The sequence below is a fragment of the Phoca vitulina genome, unplaced genomic scaffold, assembly GCF_004348235.1.
Source record: "Phoca vitulina isolate PV1807 unplaced genomic scaffold, GSC_HSeal_1.0 scaffold22, whole genome shotgun sequence".
In the NCBI taxonomy this organism is placed as follows: Eukaryota; Metazoa; Chordata; class Mammalia; order Carnivora; family Phocidae; genus Phoca; species Phoca vitulina.
Window position 1 is genome coordinate 8,797,595 of NW_022589725.1, and position 16,530 is coordinate 8,814,124.

At 49.5% G+C, this 16,530-nt stretch overlaps 1 protein-coding gene across 3 annotated transcripts in view; it reads right to left on the reverse strand.

The window, feature by feature from the left end:
- Positions 1 to 14,970, reverse strand: part of SRC (SRC proto-oncogene, non-receptor tyrosine kinase) — a 31,761-nt gene extending 16,791 nt beyond the window's left edge. For all 3 annotated transcript variants that reach the window (XM_032419536.1, XM_032419535.1, XM_032419534.1), the window contains exons 1-4: positions 14,928 to 14,970; positions 3,821 to 3,988; positions 2,703 to 2,960; positions 955 to 1,054 (exon numbers count right to left, since the gene is read on the reverse strand). In XM_032419536.1, the coding sequence (XP_032275427.1) occupies positions 955 to 1,054; positions 2,703 to 2,952 (350 nt within the window). In that variant the 5' untranslated portion in view covers positions 2,953 to 2,960; positions 3,821 to 3,988; positions 14,928 to 14,970. The remainder of the gene's footprint in view (positions 1 to 954; positions 1,055 to 2,702; positions 2,961 to 3,820; positions 3,989 to 14,927) is intronic.
- Between the last annotated feature and the right edge of the window lie 1,560 nt (positions 14,971 to 16,530).

Below are 16,530 nucleotides of genomic sequence, written 5' to 3' on the forward strand. Positions count from 1 at the left end.
GAGAAGCAGAGAGAGGGAGAAGCTGAGAGGGGGCTGGAGGGAGCAAGCAGGAGCCAGGAATTGGGGGGGGTCCGACTGAGGATGAGGGGGTACAGCAGGCCCTGCCAGGGGCAGCAACGCAGCAGGTGCTGAGCTCTGCCCGCCCTCTGTCGGCAGTGCCCCCAGGAACAACCCCCTGCCCCACTGTGACGCTCCCCACCCCTCACCCCTGGGCGTACGGCCCACAGCCTGCCCCCACCCCCCCATGACAGGCAGTGCACCCCGCCCCGGGACACTCCTGGCAGGGAAAGGAGAGGAGGAAAGAGGAGAGGAAGGACCCCCACCCCATGGCCAGAGCCCTCCCCACCCCTCACTAGTTCACTCCCCCCCCGTCCCTGCTCCCCTGCCCACAGGGGCCCCAGAGCCAGCTTGGCCCTAGGATGCCCCACCCCAAGGCTGGAGTCTCTGGAGGTGAACCAGACGTCCACACCCCATCCCACTTATAACCCCCTCACACTGAGCGCCCAGTATGGGTCCTCTGTCCCCTCCCAATTTGGGCCCCACCCCCTGCAGCTAGAGACTCTGGCTCAACCAGCTGCCCCAGGCCCTCCAACCCCAGGTCCCTAAAGAGGGCACCTCCGCGGGCAGAGCCTTCAGCTTTAGGCCCTGTTTTCTGCAGTCCTGGGTCCCAGGCCCAGTCCTACCCTGACCATATGCCCCTCTGTGAGGTCTGGGATGCTGTGTTCTATTGAGTTACTGAGCCAGGATCCCTGCCCTGGGGGCCCTGACCACCACCACCAGTCTCATCTCCCACAGGCCCAGGACGGTTCCCTGGACCCCGGCCAGCCTTCACACTAGCCATGTCGGCTACCCATCGCGCTGTCCCTGGCCCTGGGACGCTCAGAAGTGGCTCTGGCCCAAGACCAGGTCCAGGGGATAGGGTCCCAAGGGAAGATGGGGAAGGGAGTCACTCACGTGTTGTTGACAATCTGGAGCCGCTCCCCTTTCTTGAAGGACAGGTCGGTCTCTGTCCGAGACTCATAGTCATAGAGGGCCACAAAGGTGGTCACTCCACCTGCAGAGAGGGGTGGCATGTGTCAGAATGGCCAGGGCCACAGCCCCAAAGAGGGGTGGACAGGAGGGTTTCCCACAACCGTCACAGCCCAGCCCAGAGGCGAGGTCACCTTTCCGGGGCTGGGCCTGCAGTGTGTCCACCTGTGTGCGTGTGTCTGGGCAGCCCTGTGAGGGTGTACGGGAGGCGTGCGCATCTCTTCACATGTCAATGTGCCCACTGGGCTCTAGGCGATCCTGCCTGTCGGCTTCGGTTGAGTGCCCATCTTCCCCGCGGACCCAGAAGCCCCAGTGCGTGGGGAGGAGGCATGATATGGCGAGTGAGAGGGGGATGACGGGACCCTCCCCAACCGCAGCCCAGGCATCTTTGTGTCGTTCCCAGAGTCTGGCATACAGTAGGTGCTCAAGAAGCAACCGTGGGTGAATGAACCAGTGAATGAAGGACTCTGCGCCTGACTCAGTTGTCCTGTTTCTCTCTGGGTAACTAGGTGCCTCGATGTATCTGGGGAGATCTTGGCTCCAGGTACTGTCCCCTCAAAGAGGCCCTCTCTGTCCCCCATTTTAACCACAACCTTCACCCCACACACACCCCAAGACCCCTCCCTGCCCTTTTGTTCCTTCCCGGCAGCCCCACCTTCGAACACCCTACACATTTTATAAGCCTTGCTCTGTTTTTCTCCCCCATGCTCTGCATACTGCCGTGTCCCCAGCACACAGAAGGGGCACCATGAATGAATGGGTGTGGGTCTGTTCCTCTCACCCGGGGATGTGTCTGTGTCTGAGGCATCCACGAGTGTCCCCATGTCTCTGTGCGTCTGTGTGTTCTCACTGCACGAGTGTGCATCGTGGGCCTCTGGGTACCGGTGATGGTGTTGCGAGCTGAGCCTGTGTCTGTACCCCGTGTGTGTCTTTGAGGGGCTTCTGACTGCCCGCCTGTCTTAATCTGGGAGTATGACGTTATTTGTGCATGTATGTTTGTATTTGCGTCCATCTGCATAGCTGTGTGTCTGTGCCCATCCATGTGTCCCTAAGTGGGTCTCTATGTACATGGTGTGTCTGTGAGTATCTCTGATGGTGTCTCCAGCTCAGCTTGTTTAAGTGTCTGCATAGATATCTCAGGAGCTGCGGACTGTGTGTGGCTCTTTGTGTGGCTCTGGGACCACGCCGGCATCTTTCTCTAAGCATCCCTTGCCTGGGGCCGCCATACCCCCGGCCGCCAGCAGAGGGCGCAAGGGCGCATCGCGGCGCTGGGCCGGCCCGAGGACCAGAGAACTCCCTCCTCACCTCCCTTGCTCCCTCTGCCTCCCAAGGCCTCCTGACCTGACCCATCTCTGGGCTGACCAGAGCAAAAAGCAAAGCCTCAGACCCAGTCCCCACGCTGCCCTGAGCAAATAGCCCCCTGACCCTCTGGGCCTCAGCTCCCCACTACAGTCCCATATCTCTAGACCCCTTTACACTCCAGATTCCCCCTGAAAGATGATGGATGTGCACCACACTTTCCAGTTTATAAAGCCCTTCCCCACCCACCGCCTCCAGGAAACTCCCACAGTCCCCAAACCCAAGAAACCCACAGACCCTTCCCCTTCAGCGAGAGAAGCAGCGGCAGGGAGAGGCCCGGCCCACAGGCACCCACACTCCCAAGGCCCACTGACCAGCCAGCGGCCCCGCCCTCTGCGGGGAGGTGACTGTGTCTGAGGAGTTGAAGCCCCCGAACAGCTTGGGCTCAGCAGCTGCGGAGGGGAAGGCCGTACTGGGGCCTCGGTGGCCATCAGCGGAGGCTGGCTTGCTGGGCGTCTGTGAGGTGGGGAAGGCACCCCCGCCGCCTCCGTGGGTGTTCTCGGCGGGCTCCAGGCTGCGGCGCCGTTGGCTGGCATCCTTGGGCTTGCTCTTGTTGCTGCCCATGGTCCTGGCTGGAGAGGACAAAGCACCCTGGGGTGAAGGACTGCTGGGCCTGGGCCCTTTAGACAGTCTCCACTCCCCCACCCATTCTACAGATGAGGACACTGAGGCCCAAAGAAGGGTACTAGCCTCTTTGGGTAAGTTCGACTTTCAGAGCCTCAGTTTCTTAATCTGTAAAGTGGGGATAATGATGGAATCCATAAATGGTTTCCTTGGTACGGGGCCAAGCACAGAAAAAAATGACTCATAATCAGTAGGCCTAACCTCCCCCACCTTCCCCTGAGTCACTTTCTGTCTCTCATGGGCAGGGACAGTATCTGAGTCATGTCTATATCCCAGGCACACAACACATAGGAGAGGGCTCACTGAGGATTTGCTGAGCAAATACATGACTGACTGAAATGGTCTCACACCAGGGTGAAAGGTGCTAAAAACTGCAACCAAGGCAGGGATACAGCAGGAGGCTGGAAGAAGGAGAGATGTCTGGGAGCTCACCCCAGCCACAGGGCCTTCGCACATGCTGTTCCCTCTGCCTGAATGCTGTTCCCCGACCACTTCACCAGAATAACTCATGCCTCTGGTTCTCAGCTCAAAAGTCACCTCCTTGGGAAGTGTTCCCCAAATCCTTTCTGGTCTAAGCCCCCCTGACTTTTGTACCTCTCCTTGATAACACGTGGCTCAGAAAAAAAAGCAAATTGAAAGCTCTCCAGTGATGCCCACCACCTTGCCACCCCCTTTTGCCTCCTACCTCCCAATCCACAGATCCTGGTTGGCCCCAACTCCCAGTGAGCCTAGCTAGGGTCGTCCCACCCATCATGGCCACCCCTCCCCACTCCGTCATCTTGGCAGCCCTGATGGGTCGTCACCTCACCTGGTGGAAGGCAGGGGCTGTCCCAGAGGATCTGGGAAGCAGCCTGAGGTCTCAGCACGAACACCAGGTGTGGAGTCAGGGGTCTTGGACCAGAGGCCCTATTCCACTTCTCCCGGCTATGTGACCCTAAGCAACTCACTTCCCCTCTTTGGGCCTCAATGTCTTCATCTGCAAAACAAGGATAAAGCAGACTTCTCAGGGCTGTTGTATGGATATGATTAGAAAGAGACATCGCCATGGCTCTGACTCTTGGGTCACAATTTATCAGGCTCTGCCTCTGAAAGTTCCAATGCTAAGAGCTTCTCAGACCGTCCCTTCCTTCAACCCTCCCAAAGCATGCTATGAGCATGAGCAAGGCAGGGTACGACACGGTGGTTAAGGGTGGGCTCTGGAGCCAGACTCCCCAAACTCAGATCCCACCTTTACCCCAATCGGCTGTGTGACCTCAGGCAAATGACTTAACCTCTCTGTGCCTTATTTCTTAATCTGGAAATGATGGGGTCATCGGGGTCCCTGGTAAGTGAACAAGGCAAGTACCCTACCACATCAGCTATGATTACTACTGTGTGGTTCTGGACATATCGGCAAGATGGGTTTGGAATATTCTCCAGGAATGCTGGAGGCCCTGGAATCAGTCCAGAATTTCCTCTGGGAACCCATGGATGGGGAAAAGTGCTCTTGACTGGTTGAGGCCTTAGGCAAGACTACCGGCCTTGAGCAACGAGCCCAGCTCTGCAAGCTCTCCTCCCTACGGGAACCTCATCCAGTTCCTGTACCCCCTGGGCCTCAAGCTGACAGGCTGCCCAATGTGGGCACGGCCTGCATGCTCCCTGGGGACCATCCAGCTCAGAGAATGTGGGGCTGGGGAGGCCCTGAGGAGACCTGCTCAACAGCCCAAGGGATCACCAGGGCCTCCTGAGGGACAGGCCAGGAGGCCTGGGGACAAAGAAGACCAATTTCTATGCAATCCAATCTACTGGGGTCATATCAGCACTCATATAGTCAGTGTCCCGTGGGTCCCACTGACCCAGTTACCCGCAGCCCCAGGCTTGATGGAGGCTGGGCCCCAACCACTGTATTCCCTACCCAGTGGCTCCCTGGTACAGCATTCACAGCACTGACTGTGCAGCAGGGGATATGCTAGTCCACAGAGGGACACAGAGATGAACTGGCCGGGCCTTGTGTCCGAGGACACATGCGCTAGCAGGATACCTGTTTGTGGGACTTTCAGAGGAAATAAAATATATAATATTTTTTAAGTATAATTTTTTAAAATTTTTAAATGGAGAACTCCCTAGGAGCCTGAACTTTCTTTAGAATAAACTAAATGATGGAGGGTGAGCCCCCTGTCACTGGAGGTAATCAAGGAGAGGAGAAAGAGTCACTGGTTGGTGTGCTGTGGAGAAAGAGGGAGAGCCAGGCCTGGACCTTGAGCACCGCCCCACCCCCCCACCTCCCCCCCAGCATCTAGAAAATGCTCGTACCCTCTTGGGAGGGGGCAAGGGAAAAAAGACAGCTCCTGGCCCCAAACTCTTACACTGACCAAGACCACTCCTAGTAGGGCACTCAGAAAAAATACAAGAGAGCCTTCAAGGCCCAAGTAAGATGGCCTGGTCTCCGGTTGCAAAGCTTGTCGGTTTGTGGGGTTTCTGTTCTGTTTGTTTTGTTGGTCTTTGTGGTTAAATCTGATTATACAAGTAACACGTGTTTGTGGTGAGGCAGGTGTGTGGAGGTTAAGAGCTAAAGTACTAGAGCGTTTGAATCCCAGCCCTGCCACCCCAGCATGGGACCCTGTGCCTCAGTTTCCTCCTCTGTCAGTTGGGGAGAACAGAAGTGCGCATGTCATGGGGCTGTTGGGAGAATCAACGAGGAAGGCACACGGAACATGCTCGGGACAGAGCGGCACATTGCTGGCCCTGCCCCCGGAAGACAAGCAGCTGGGCATCATGGGAAGGTATGACTATAAACAAAACGGGGATCCATCTAGTGCCCTTGACCAAGTTCCCTGCAGGCAGGCCTGGGTCATATCCACCTCCACCTCCCCAGTGGCCAGGACAGGCCTGGCATCTACTAATTGCTCTGGAAATATCTGCAGAATAGACAAAAGACTAAATGAACACAGACATGATTTGCATCCTTTGTTCCTACAACGCCATGCTGTGGAGACCAAGCGTCATTCCTGGATATTCGAAAATTCCCAGGGCCTGGACCTTGTCGAGGCCCTGCTCCAAACAGTGTGCAAATACTCATTTGTCAAATTCTCACGATAATCTAGAAGGTAGATACTAGTAGTGTTCCGGTTTTACCCATGAGGAAACTAAGGCACAGGGAGGTTGAGGAACTTGTGTGAGGTCACACAGCGAGGGTGAGCGGGGACAGGGAACCACACTGGGCAGGCAGGAATCAGGGGCTGCTCATGGGGTCTGCTGGGGGAATTGTGGCCCTACCCCCTGCCCTCAGGACAGCTCCCACGTGGAACAGCCAGATGCCCTTGGCGGATGGGGCATGGGCAGATAAGGCAGCCCAGGCCCCTCTCCTAGAGAAAGCCAGAGGTTTCCAGCTTCGACAAAGCAGAGTGTGCTCAAGGCACATTTAGGGTGGGGTCTGGTGTGCTGTGTGACCTCGGGAGCGACCACCCTCCCAGACCCCAGGCTCCTTTCCTGAGGCAGGAACCTGTCTCCGGGCCTTTTGGTTCTGGGGCCCAAACGCCAAGTCACCATGAGTTGCCCACTTGAGAGGAACCAATCCCACATCTCTTCCGCCACTTGCACACTCTGAGGTACAGATAGACCCTTGGGGGGCCCAGGGGAAGTGGTGAGGCCTCCGCACTGGGGGTGCCTGAGGTTCCCAGAGGAAGGAGGCCCCTTTCCTCTGGGGAGCCGCTCCTAACCTCAGGCTCCCGACTGAGGGCTTGTGCACGAGAGGCACCAGGAAGGATGCTCACCGCCCCAGCCCTTCATGCTCGGGGGGTCCCCGACTGACTTGGCATCTCGCCCCAAGGCTGTAGCCCCGGCCCCGCGTCACGTGTCACCGTCTCGGCGCTGGTTCTCCCACGTCCCCAAATCCTCCTCAACCGGAGCCCTCTCCCACCCCCCAGGGCTGTTCCCTCGGGGGGCGCCTGCCTTCCGGGGCCTGGACACCGGGGTCCGGGGTGCACCCTCCTCCCTGCAGCCAGAGGCGTCTCTGTAAGCCACGCGGGCAACGGGGGCCTCCGCTGCTTCGCGCTCCCCACGGAAGACCAGAAATGACCTCCGTGTTCGTGGAGGGGGGGGCGGATGAATAAATGACGGTCGGTGCCCCGCGGGACGGCCGCGCAGCTAAGCAGCCCGAGCAGACGCACCGGTAGGCCCAGGGAGGGCACGGCCGGGGCAGACTGGCCTCTGGGCCCCTCGGGACCTCAGTTTCCTCAACTGGAGAAGGGGGGCAATGACGCTCCCTAAGTCCCGGGGTTGGTGAGCGGGGTAAACGAGCCAGCGCTCGCCAGGGGCCTGGTGCGGCGCCGGCGGGAGTGCGCGTGAGCTACGGTGGTTCCCTAAAGGGAGCTGGCCTGTGCGTGTGCATGTGCGTCTACGAGAGCACGTGCATGGGCTGTCGAGGGGCAGAGAGAGTTCTGGAAGGATTCCAAGTTCTTCACGATGTTTCATCCAAAAGGTGTGGGACAGGGAGAGGAAAATCCCTTTTTTACTTTATGTGCTATATCACTTGACATTTAGAAATTACTTTGTCAAGAATTGTTTTTTAATGAGACTTAAACACACACACACACACACACTGAAGAGCTTCCCATGACTCCCCTCTGGATGAGGCCTAAACCCCTCTCCCGGGTCCACCGGGCCCTGCACAGTTGGTGCTGTTGCCCTCTCCCATGGCCCCTCTGCTGGAGGGCACCAGGCTCTCCCGCACCTCCTGACCTGGCCATGCCCCCTCCCCAGGCACACAATCGCTCACAACACCCAGAAGAGTCTGGGGAATAAACTGCTCTTCAGTCACAGCACACCGCCCCTTCCTTCCCGACTCTGAAGAGTGTCCCCTCCACTCCTTCTAAGGGCAGAGGGAGGCCAGGGGATTAGGATCTGAGAGTGAGGAATCCAGTCAGGCCTGTGTTCAAATCCTGCCTCCACTACTTACGAGCTAAATCTTCTTGGGCAAGTCACTTTGTGTCTCAGCTTCCTTATCTCTAAAATGGGGATAATAATAAACCTAACATCTGAGGATCAAACGGGAGAGGCCATGTGTCAGGCACAGAACAAGTACTCGAGAAACAGCACACAATGGTGTTTGCTGGCATTATTAACTGCAGGGGACAAGAGGAACAATGCAAGAGGAGGCGGGCGTTAGGTGTCAAGGCCTTGAATGCCGAGCACAGAGCTGAGAATTTTACGTGCAGTGGATACTCAACTGTCCGGACAGCACAAGGAAGTAGGGACTATAACTGCCCATTAACAAATGGGACGACGGTTCAGAGAAGCCAAACCTTGCCTGAGGCCACACAGCAAGTGAGTGCACCAGGGCTGGGATGCTCGAGGTCTAGGAGAGTGGCATGAGAAAGCACCTCTGGTGTACCGCCCACTTGTGCAGACAGCCCCCACTGCTCCAGGTGCATCCACACTCCACCACCTCCGCCTGCCTGACACAGAGGCAACACCGGGGTCAGAGGCCAACCTCTGACATCACCGACCATAACTCTGGACCTTCCAGGGAAACAGAAGCATCATAAAAATACAGGCCCGGAGCTAGAACGCCAGGTTCAGAGGCCAGCTTGCCACTTCCTAGTCATGCAGCCCCAAGGGGGCCTGACTCAGTCTACCCCTTATCAAAAATGGGAATCAGCATAATCGTTCCCACATAACTAGTCTTGTTGTAAGAAAACATGAGGTAATACTTAGAGAGAGCCTAGCAGATAGGAAGTGCTCAATAAGTATTAGCTATCATCATCATTACTGTGAAAGACCTTTTTTAGATCCTTGTTCTTTTTTTTTAAGGTTTTATTTATGTATGTATTTGAGAGAGAGTGTGTGTGTGTGAGCAAGGGGAGGAGAGAGGGAGAGGGACAAGCAGACTCCACGTTGAGCACGAAGTCCCAGACGGGGCTCAATCTCACAACCTTGAGATCATGCCCTGAGCCAAAATTAAGAGTCGGATGCTTAACCAACTCAGCTCCCAGGCGCCCCAGATCCTTGCTCTTTTGTAATCACTCTTACAATGAGGGAAAGGCTTCCCAGATTACTACTATGTGCCAACCTCTGTGCATGGCCGTGGAGGGACTGTCTGGTGGAGTTCATTAGGAGCCCAGGCCTAGAAAAGCTAATTCACAGGGAAAGAGTGCAGAAAAGACAAGCATGTCCACTAGTTAACCTTGCTCTGAGATCCTTGCCAATCCAGTGAGCTAAGAATAAGAAATGGAAGTAATAAAATGAAATTAGAAAAGAGAAGACAAGTGTCATCTGCAGATGCATTCAGCACATATCTGGGAAATCCAAGAGAGAATCTGCCACAAAACCTTTAAACAAAAAGAAAATTATATAAAGTGGAAGGAAATTAAAAGTTACTACCCCAAAATCAATGATGTATCTATATACCAACAGCAATCAGAAAATAAAATCAGGAGCTCCTGGGGGGCTCAGTCGGTTAAGCAACTGATTCTTGATTTCAGCTCAGGTCATGATCTCAGGGTTGTGCGATCAAGCCTCGCATCAGGCTCTGTGCAGAATCTGCTTGAGGATTCTCTCTCTCCCTCTCCCACTGCCCTTCCCCCTGCTCATGCTCGTGCTGTCTCTCTCAAATAAATAAATAAATAAAATCTCTTTAAAACAGAAAAGAAAATCAAAGCAAGCATTATGAAAATATCAGTTCTTCCTAAATTAATCTGAAGATTGAATGTGACCCCAATAAAACCCCAACAGGATTTTTTTTTAAATCTAGGTATATCAATTTTAAAGTTACAAGTAAACGTAAATGTATGTGAGTAGCCAGAAAAACCCTAAAAAGAGTAATGAGGGGGAAATAGCCCGACCAGATAGTGAAAATTACTATAATTAAAACTGTGTCATATCAGCACAAAAACAGGCAAATCAGTGCAACAGAACTGAGGGTCCAAAAATTGCACCAGACATACAAGGATTTAACACATAATGAAAGTGGTGTTTCATGCCAGTGCAAAAAGGTAGATTATTTTTTTTTAAAGATTTTATTTATTTATTTGACAGAGAGAGACACAGCGAGAGAGGGACCACAAGCAGAGGGAGAGGGAGAGGGAGAGGCAGAGGGAGAAGCAGGCTTCCCACCGAGCAGGGAGCCCAGTGCAGGGCTCGAAACCAGGACCCTGGGATCATGACCTGAGCCGAAGTCAGATGCTTAATGACTGAGCCACCCAGGCGCCCCAATGGTAGATTATTTTTAAGATAGAGCTGAGATCAATGACCTGCCATCAGGAAACAAAGTTGGGTTTCAAACCTACTCCATATGCCTATAAATTCCAGATCCATCAGATTTAAAACACATAAAAATAAAACCAAAAAGCTTAAAAAGGGGAGCAGAGAATAAATTCTCTAATCTCGAAATGGGAAAAACATTTCTTAACACAGGACAAAACCTAAAAGTCATTCTTAAAATGATAAATCTGTCAACATAAAAATCTAAAATGTCTGCATGACTCAATAAATATCATAAACAAATTCAAAAGGCAAACAACAAACTAAGAAAAATATTTGTAACTCATATGAGAGACAAGGGTTTTCCCCTTCATATATAATGAACTCCCACAAAATAAGAAAAATAATCACAGATAGTTTACAGCAAACCAAATGGCTCTTCAACATATGACAAGATGCTCACCTCACTTATAAGATTATGCAAATTAAACGTACACAATTTCTCCAACCACAGCAGAATACACATTCTTCTCAAGGGCACATGGCACATGGAACATTCTCTGGGATAGACCATATTCTAAACCATAAAACAAGCCTCAATAAATTTAAAAGGAGTGAAATCATAAAAAGTATATTTCCAACCACAATATAATGAATTAAGAAATCAATAACAGAAATTACAAATATGTAAAAATTAATACACTCCTCAATAACCAATGAGTCAAAGAAATCATCAAAACAATAGAAAATACTTTGAGGTGAATGAAGATGAAGACACAACATATCAAAATGTATGGGATGCAGTAAAAGTAGAACTTAAAGGTTAATTTATAGCTGTAAATGCCTATATTAAAAAAGAAGAAAGAAAAAAGAAATAAAAAAAGAGGAAAGATCGCTAACCAATAACCTAACCTTCCACCTTAACACAATAGCAAAAGAGAAGCAAATTAACCCTAAAGCAAGTAAAGGGAGGGAAATAAAGATTAGGGCAGAAATTAATGGCATAGAAAATAAAAAAACAACAGAGAAAATCAATAAAACCAAAAGTTGCTTCTTTAAAAAAGATCAACAAAATTGACAAAACTTTAGCTTCACTGAACAAATCAGAGAAGACTCAAATTACTAAAATCAGGAATGAAAGAACAATACTACAAACCTTACAGAAATAAAGAAGGTTATAAGGGAATGCTATAAACAATCCTACTCCAACAAATAAGATAACTCGGATGAAATGGACAAACTCCTAAAAAAATACAAACTACCAAAAGTGAGAAGAAATAGGAAATCTGAATAAAGCTAAAACAAGTAAAGATATTGAATGAGTAATTTTAAAACATCTTACAAATAAAGACCCAGGCCCCGATGGCTTCACTAGTGAACTCTACCAAACATTTAAAGAATTAATACCAAGTCTTCACTAGGAACACCATCCAACTTGTTCAAAAAGCCAGCATTACCCTAATACCAAAACCAGAGAAAGACATCATTTAAAAAAATAATAAATAAGGAGAAAACTACAGACTGCTATCTTTTATGAATATAAGATATAAAAATCTTCAACAAAATACTAGCAAACTGGATTCAACAACATAGAAAAAAAATTATACATCATGACCAGGTGAATACGAGGTTGGCTTAACTTCCTGAAAACTGATTAATGTAATATACCATACCAAATAGAATAAAGGACAAAAAACACACAGTAATCTCAATAGATGCAGAAAAGGTATTTAACAAAATCCAACACTCTTTCATGGTAAAAACATTCAACAAATTCCCTGGAAGTGAATTTTCTCAATCTGATAAAGGGCACCTGTGAAAAACTCTATCTAACATCATACTTAAAGGTGACTAGCTGAATGCCTTCCCCCTAAGATCAGGAATAACACAAGGATGTCCACTCTTACAACTTCTATTTAACATTGTACTGAAGGTTCCAAGCAGGGCAATAGAGAAGAAGATGAAATAAAAGGCAATCAGATTAGAAAGGAAGAAGTAAAGCTATCTCTGTTTGCAGATGACATGATCTTGTATACAGAAATTCCTAAGGATTCCACTAAAAAATTATCAGAACTAATAAACAAGTTCAGCAAGACTGCAAGGTATAAGATCAATATATAAAAATTAAATTATATTTCTAAACACTAGCAATGAATAATCCAAAAATAAAGAAATAATTTACAATATCAAAGGAATACTTAGGAATAAGAGTAACCAAAAAAGTGCAAAATTTACACTCTAAAAAACTTCAAAAATTGTTAAAAGAAATTAAAGAAAATCTAAATAAATGGAAAGACACCCCACGTTCATGGATTGGAAGACTAAACATCGCTAAGATGGCAATATTCCCCAAATTCATCTACAGACTCAATATAATCCCTATCAAAATCCCAGCTATCTTCTTGGCAAAAATTGACAAACTGATCCTAAAATTCACATGGAAGGTCAAGGGACCCAGAATAGCCAAAACAATCTTGAAAAAGAGAAACAAAGCTTGAGGGCTCACTCCTCTCAATTTCAAAACTTGGGGAAAAGCTCCAGTAATCAAGTCACCATGGGGGCACCTGGCTGGCTCAGATTTGGTAGAGCACACAACTCTTGATATTGGGATGGTGAGTTAGAGCCCCAGTTGGGAGTAGAGATTACTTTAAATGAATGAATGAATAAATGAATGAATGAATGACACCATGGTACTAGCATGAAGACAGAGGTATAAATCAATGGGACAGAATTGAGGGACAGAAATAAACCCTCACATTTACAGTCAATTGAGTTTTGACAAGAGTGCCAACACCACACAATGGAGAAAATACAGTCTTTTCAACAAATGGTGCATACACTGGATATACACATGCAAAAGAAGGAAGCTGGATACCTTCCTCAAACCCTACACCAAAAATTAACTCAAAATGGATCATGAACCTAAGTATGCAAAGTAAAGCTGAAAAAATTCTTATAAGAAAATATAGGTATAAATTTCACAACCTTGGTTTCTTAGACATGACACTCAGGGCATTAGCAACAAAAGAAAAAAAAATGGATAAATTGGATGCCATCAAAATTAAAAACCTTTCTGTCCAAAGGACACCATCAAGGAGTAAAAAGAATTCATGAATGGGAGAAAATATTTGCAAATCACATAGATGATAAGGGCTCTATACCTAGGATATATAAAGAACTCTTACAACTCAACAACAAAAAGACAAACAGCCCAATTGAAAAATGGGCAAAGTATTTGAATAGACATTTCTCCAGAGAAGAACTACAAATGGCCAATAACTTCATAAAAAGATGCTCAACCTCATTAGTCATTAAGGAGATGCAAATCAAAACCACAATGAGCCACCCCTTCACGCCCACTAGGAAGGCTATAATTAAAAAGACAGATAACAGCAAGTTGTTGGAAACCTCATACATTGCTGGTGGGAATGTACAGTGGTATTGCTGCTTTGGAAAACAGCCTGGCATTTCTTCAAAAGATTAAACATAGAGTTACCATATCATCCAGAAGGTCTGCTCTAGGTATGTACCCAAGAAAAAAGAAAACATTCACATAAAAACTTGTACGTGAATAGTCATAACAGCGTCATTCATAATAGCCAAAAAATGGAAACCACCATATGTCCAGCAGTTGATGAATGGACAACTAGAATATAGTTACTATATCCAGACAATGGAATATTATTTGGCAAGAAAAAGGAATGATGTACTGATGACATGCTATAACATGGATGAGCCCTGAAAACATGAGGCTGAGTGAAAGAAGCCAGACACAAAAGACCGCATTCTGTACGATTCCTTTATATAAAAGGTCCAGAATAGGCAAATCTATAGAAACAAAGATTGGTTGTTGCCTAGAGCTAGAGGAAGAACATCTGAGGGGGAGTGGAGTGACTAATGGGTACACAGCTTCTTTCTGGGGGTGATAAAAATGTTCTAAAATTGATTGTGGTGACAGTTACACAGCTCTGTGAATATACTAAAAACCATTAAATAGTACATTTTAAATGGCTGAATTGTTTGGTATGTGAACTATATCTCAGTAAAGCTGTGATATTTTAAAAAAACAAAACACTACAGCAGAGGGCCACTGTTCAACTATTAGATTGGCAAAGACCCCGAAATTCTATAGCAACCCGCACTGGTGAGAGTGAGGGGAGCCAGGGGGTATGGCGCGAGGTCGCATCCACACAACCTGCAGGGAGGACAATCTGACAGTCGCCATCGAAATTACGACCGCATACACCCTCTGACCCCGGAGTTTGGGATTAATCCTAGAGGAATCCTCCCACGTGAATACTAAGTGTATGACTGAGGATCTCCATCACAGAACTGTCTGCAAGAAGCAAAAGACTGGAAACAACCAAAGTATTCTTCACTAATGAAATAAGGCATGGTCTCCATCCACACCATGAATACTATGCAACCATGAAAAAGAAAGCAGTGACAGCAACTGATCCCCAACGTATCCTGTCAAGAAAACACAGTCAGGTGTAGAACAGGGTACACCACATGCTATCGTGTGTGTGTGTGTGTGTGTGTGTGTGTTACATGTCCTTCCATCTCCCTGGAAGGACACACCAGAACCCGCCCCCCCAAGGGTTGCCTCTGGCAAGGAGACCTGGGTCCAAGAAAGGCTCTTCCCTGTCTTCCTTTGTACTTTGATTTTTTTTTTTTTTTACTGTGGTGTGTGTTAATGCTTTTTCTTTTCCTTTTAAGAAAAAATATAGGCTTACCTGGTCTCAAATCCTGGTGCTCTCTCTCTCATACCTGGGAAAGTCACTTCACTTCTCTGAGCTTCTGGGTTCTGCAAAGAGAGGGATAATAATCATATCTACCTTCAAGGTTGTTGTGGAGGGGTAAATAAGACAGCCTGTGCACAGGGCTCCCCGCTGTGCCTGGTGCCCATTCAGGGCACGGTCCTTGTTGTTTATCAATAGGTCACCCTGTACACCAAGTTGGATCGTAACAGGTGGCAGCAGAGAGCCTCAGACCAAGTGTGCAGAGAACCAGCAATCCTGTCTGACCGGGAGAAGCTGGGAAAGGCTTGCTGAGAGAGGCGGCATTTGAGAAGGACTTCAAGGATGAGAAGGAGTTCCACAAGCAGAGATGACTGGGGACGGTGCTCCTGGCAAAGGGAGCCATGCACGCAAAGACCTGGAAATAGGAAAGCCCTGGGTATTCTCTCAATTGCTGGGCATTCGTTGGCTCCTTCCACTAAGCTTAGCTGAGCACCTGCTCTACGCCACGCACTGTGTGGGAAAGAGGCAGAAGCCAGGTGGCTACACCAGCCAAGGGAGGACTTATAGACAGTACAGTGCTGGGGGCAAGGAGGGACTGGGCAGAACCTCACATCCAACTGCTCAGAGAGCAGACCAGGAAAAGGAGGCTCAGAGAAGGACAGGGGTGGCCTAAGGTCACACAGCAGGTTCTCAACTTCTGAAAAGAGCTCCACCCTCTCCCTCACCCCACAGGCCCGGAGAAGAAAAAGCCCACGGGGGCCCTCCTGATGTGTACCCCTCAGAAGGTGGACACACACCATCTAAACTGGGGGCCCCACAGAAAGGAGGGACAATTGGTTCTCAGATGATAACAATGGCTGGTTGATGGGTTGATGCACTCCATGCATGAATCCCAATGAACCCACTGCAGCCCTATGTGGGCAGCCTGTTTTGCAGATGAGAAAACTGAGGCATACGGAGGTCATAGTGCTTGCCTAAGGTCACAGAGCTCATAAGAGGCAGCAATCGCAAGGGGACTTGAACTGTCTGGGCTCTGTGGCCTCGTGTCCCAGGGCCCCACCCCCAAGGGAGCCACCAACAGGACCTACATCAGCAGTCACAACCCCCCTCAGAAGGACCCAAGGTGGGAGCTCTTCAGCCAGTCCAGGATTGTCTCCTGATAACAGAGACCCAACCAGGGTTGGGGAAGAATGGGCGGCAGGTGAAGGTTGTATCAGGAATGTGTTGGGGTGGAGGAGGGAGGAGGTGGTGGGGAGGGAAACAGCCCATCGGCAGCCATCAGTCCCGCCTCTGGAGAGAGGGACTGGAAAGGTCCCATCAGGCACCTGCCTGAGCCAGGTGGGCTACAGCATCGTGGTTAGGGGGTCCCCTGCCGCGGCCCATGGGAGGACCCTGGGTAAATGGACCAAAGCCTCCTCCAGTACCATGGAGATGCCCATGGTCACCCCCAGGCAGCAAAAGGCAAATGAGCTAACCGATGCAGAGCCCTGAATGCAAGGGCCACGCTTCATAAACGGGGCCCTTACTGCTGTGAACGTGATTGTTCCCATTATTGCTTAGCTCTCTGGTTCTCACCAGGACCCAGCTATGCGGGGAC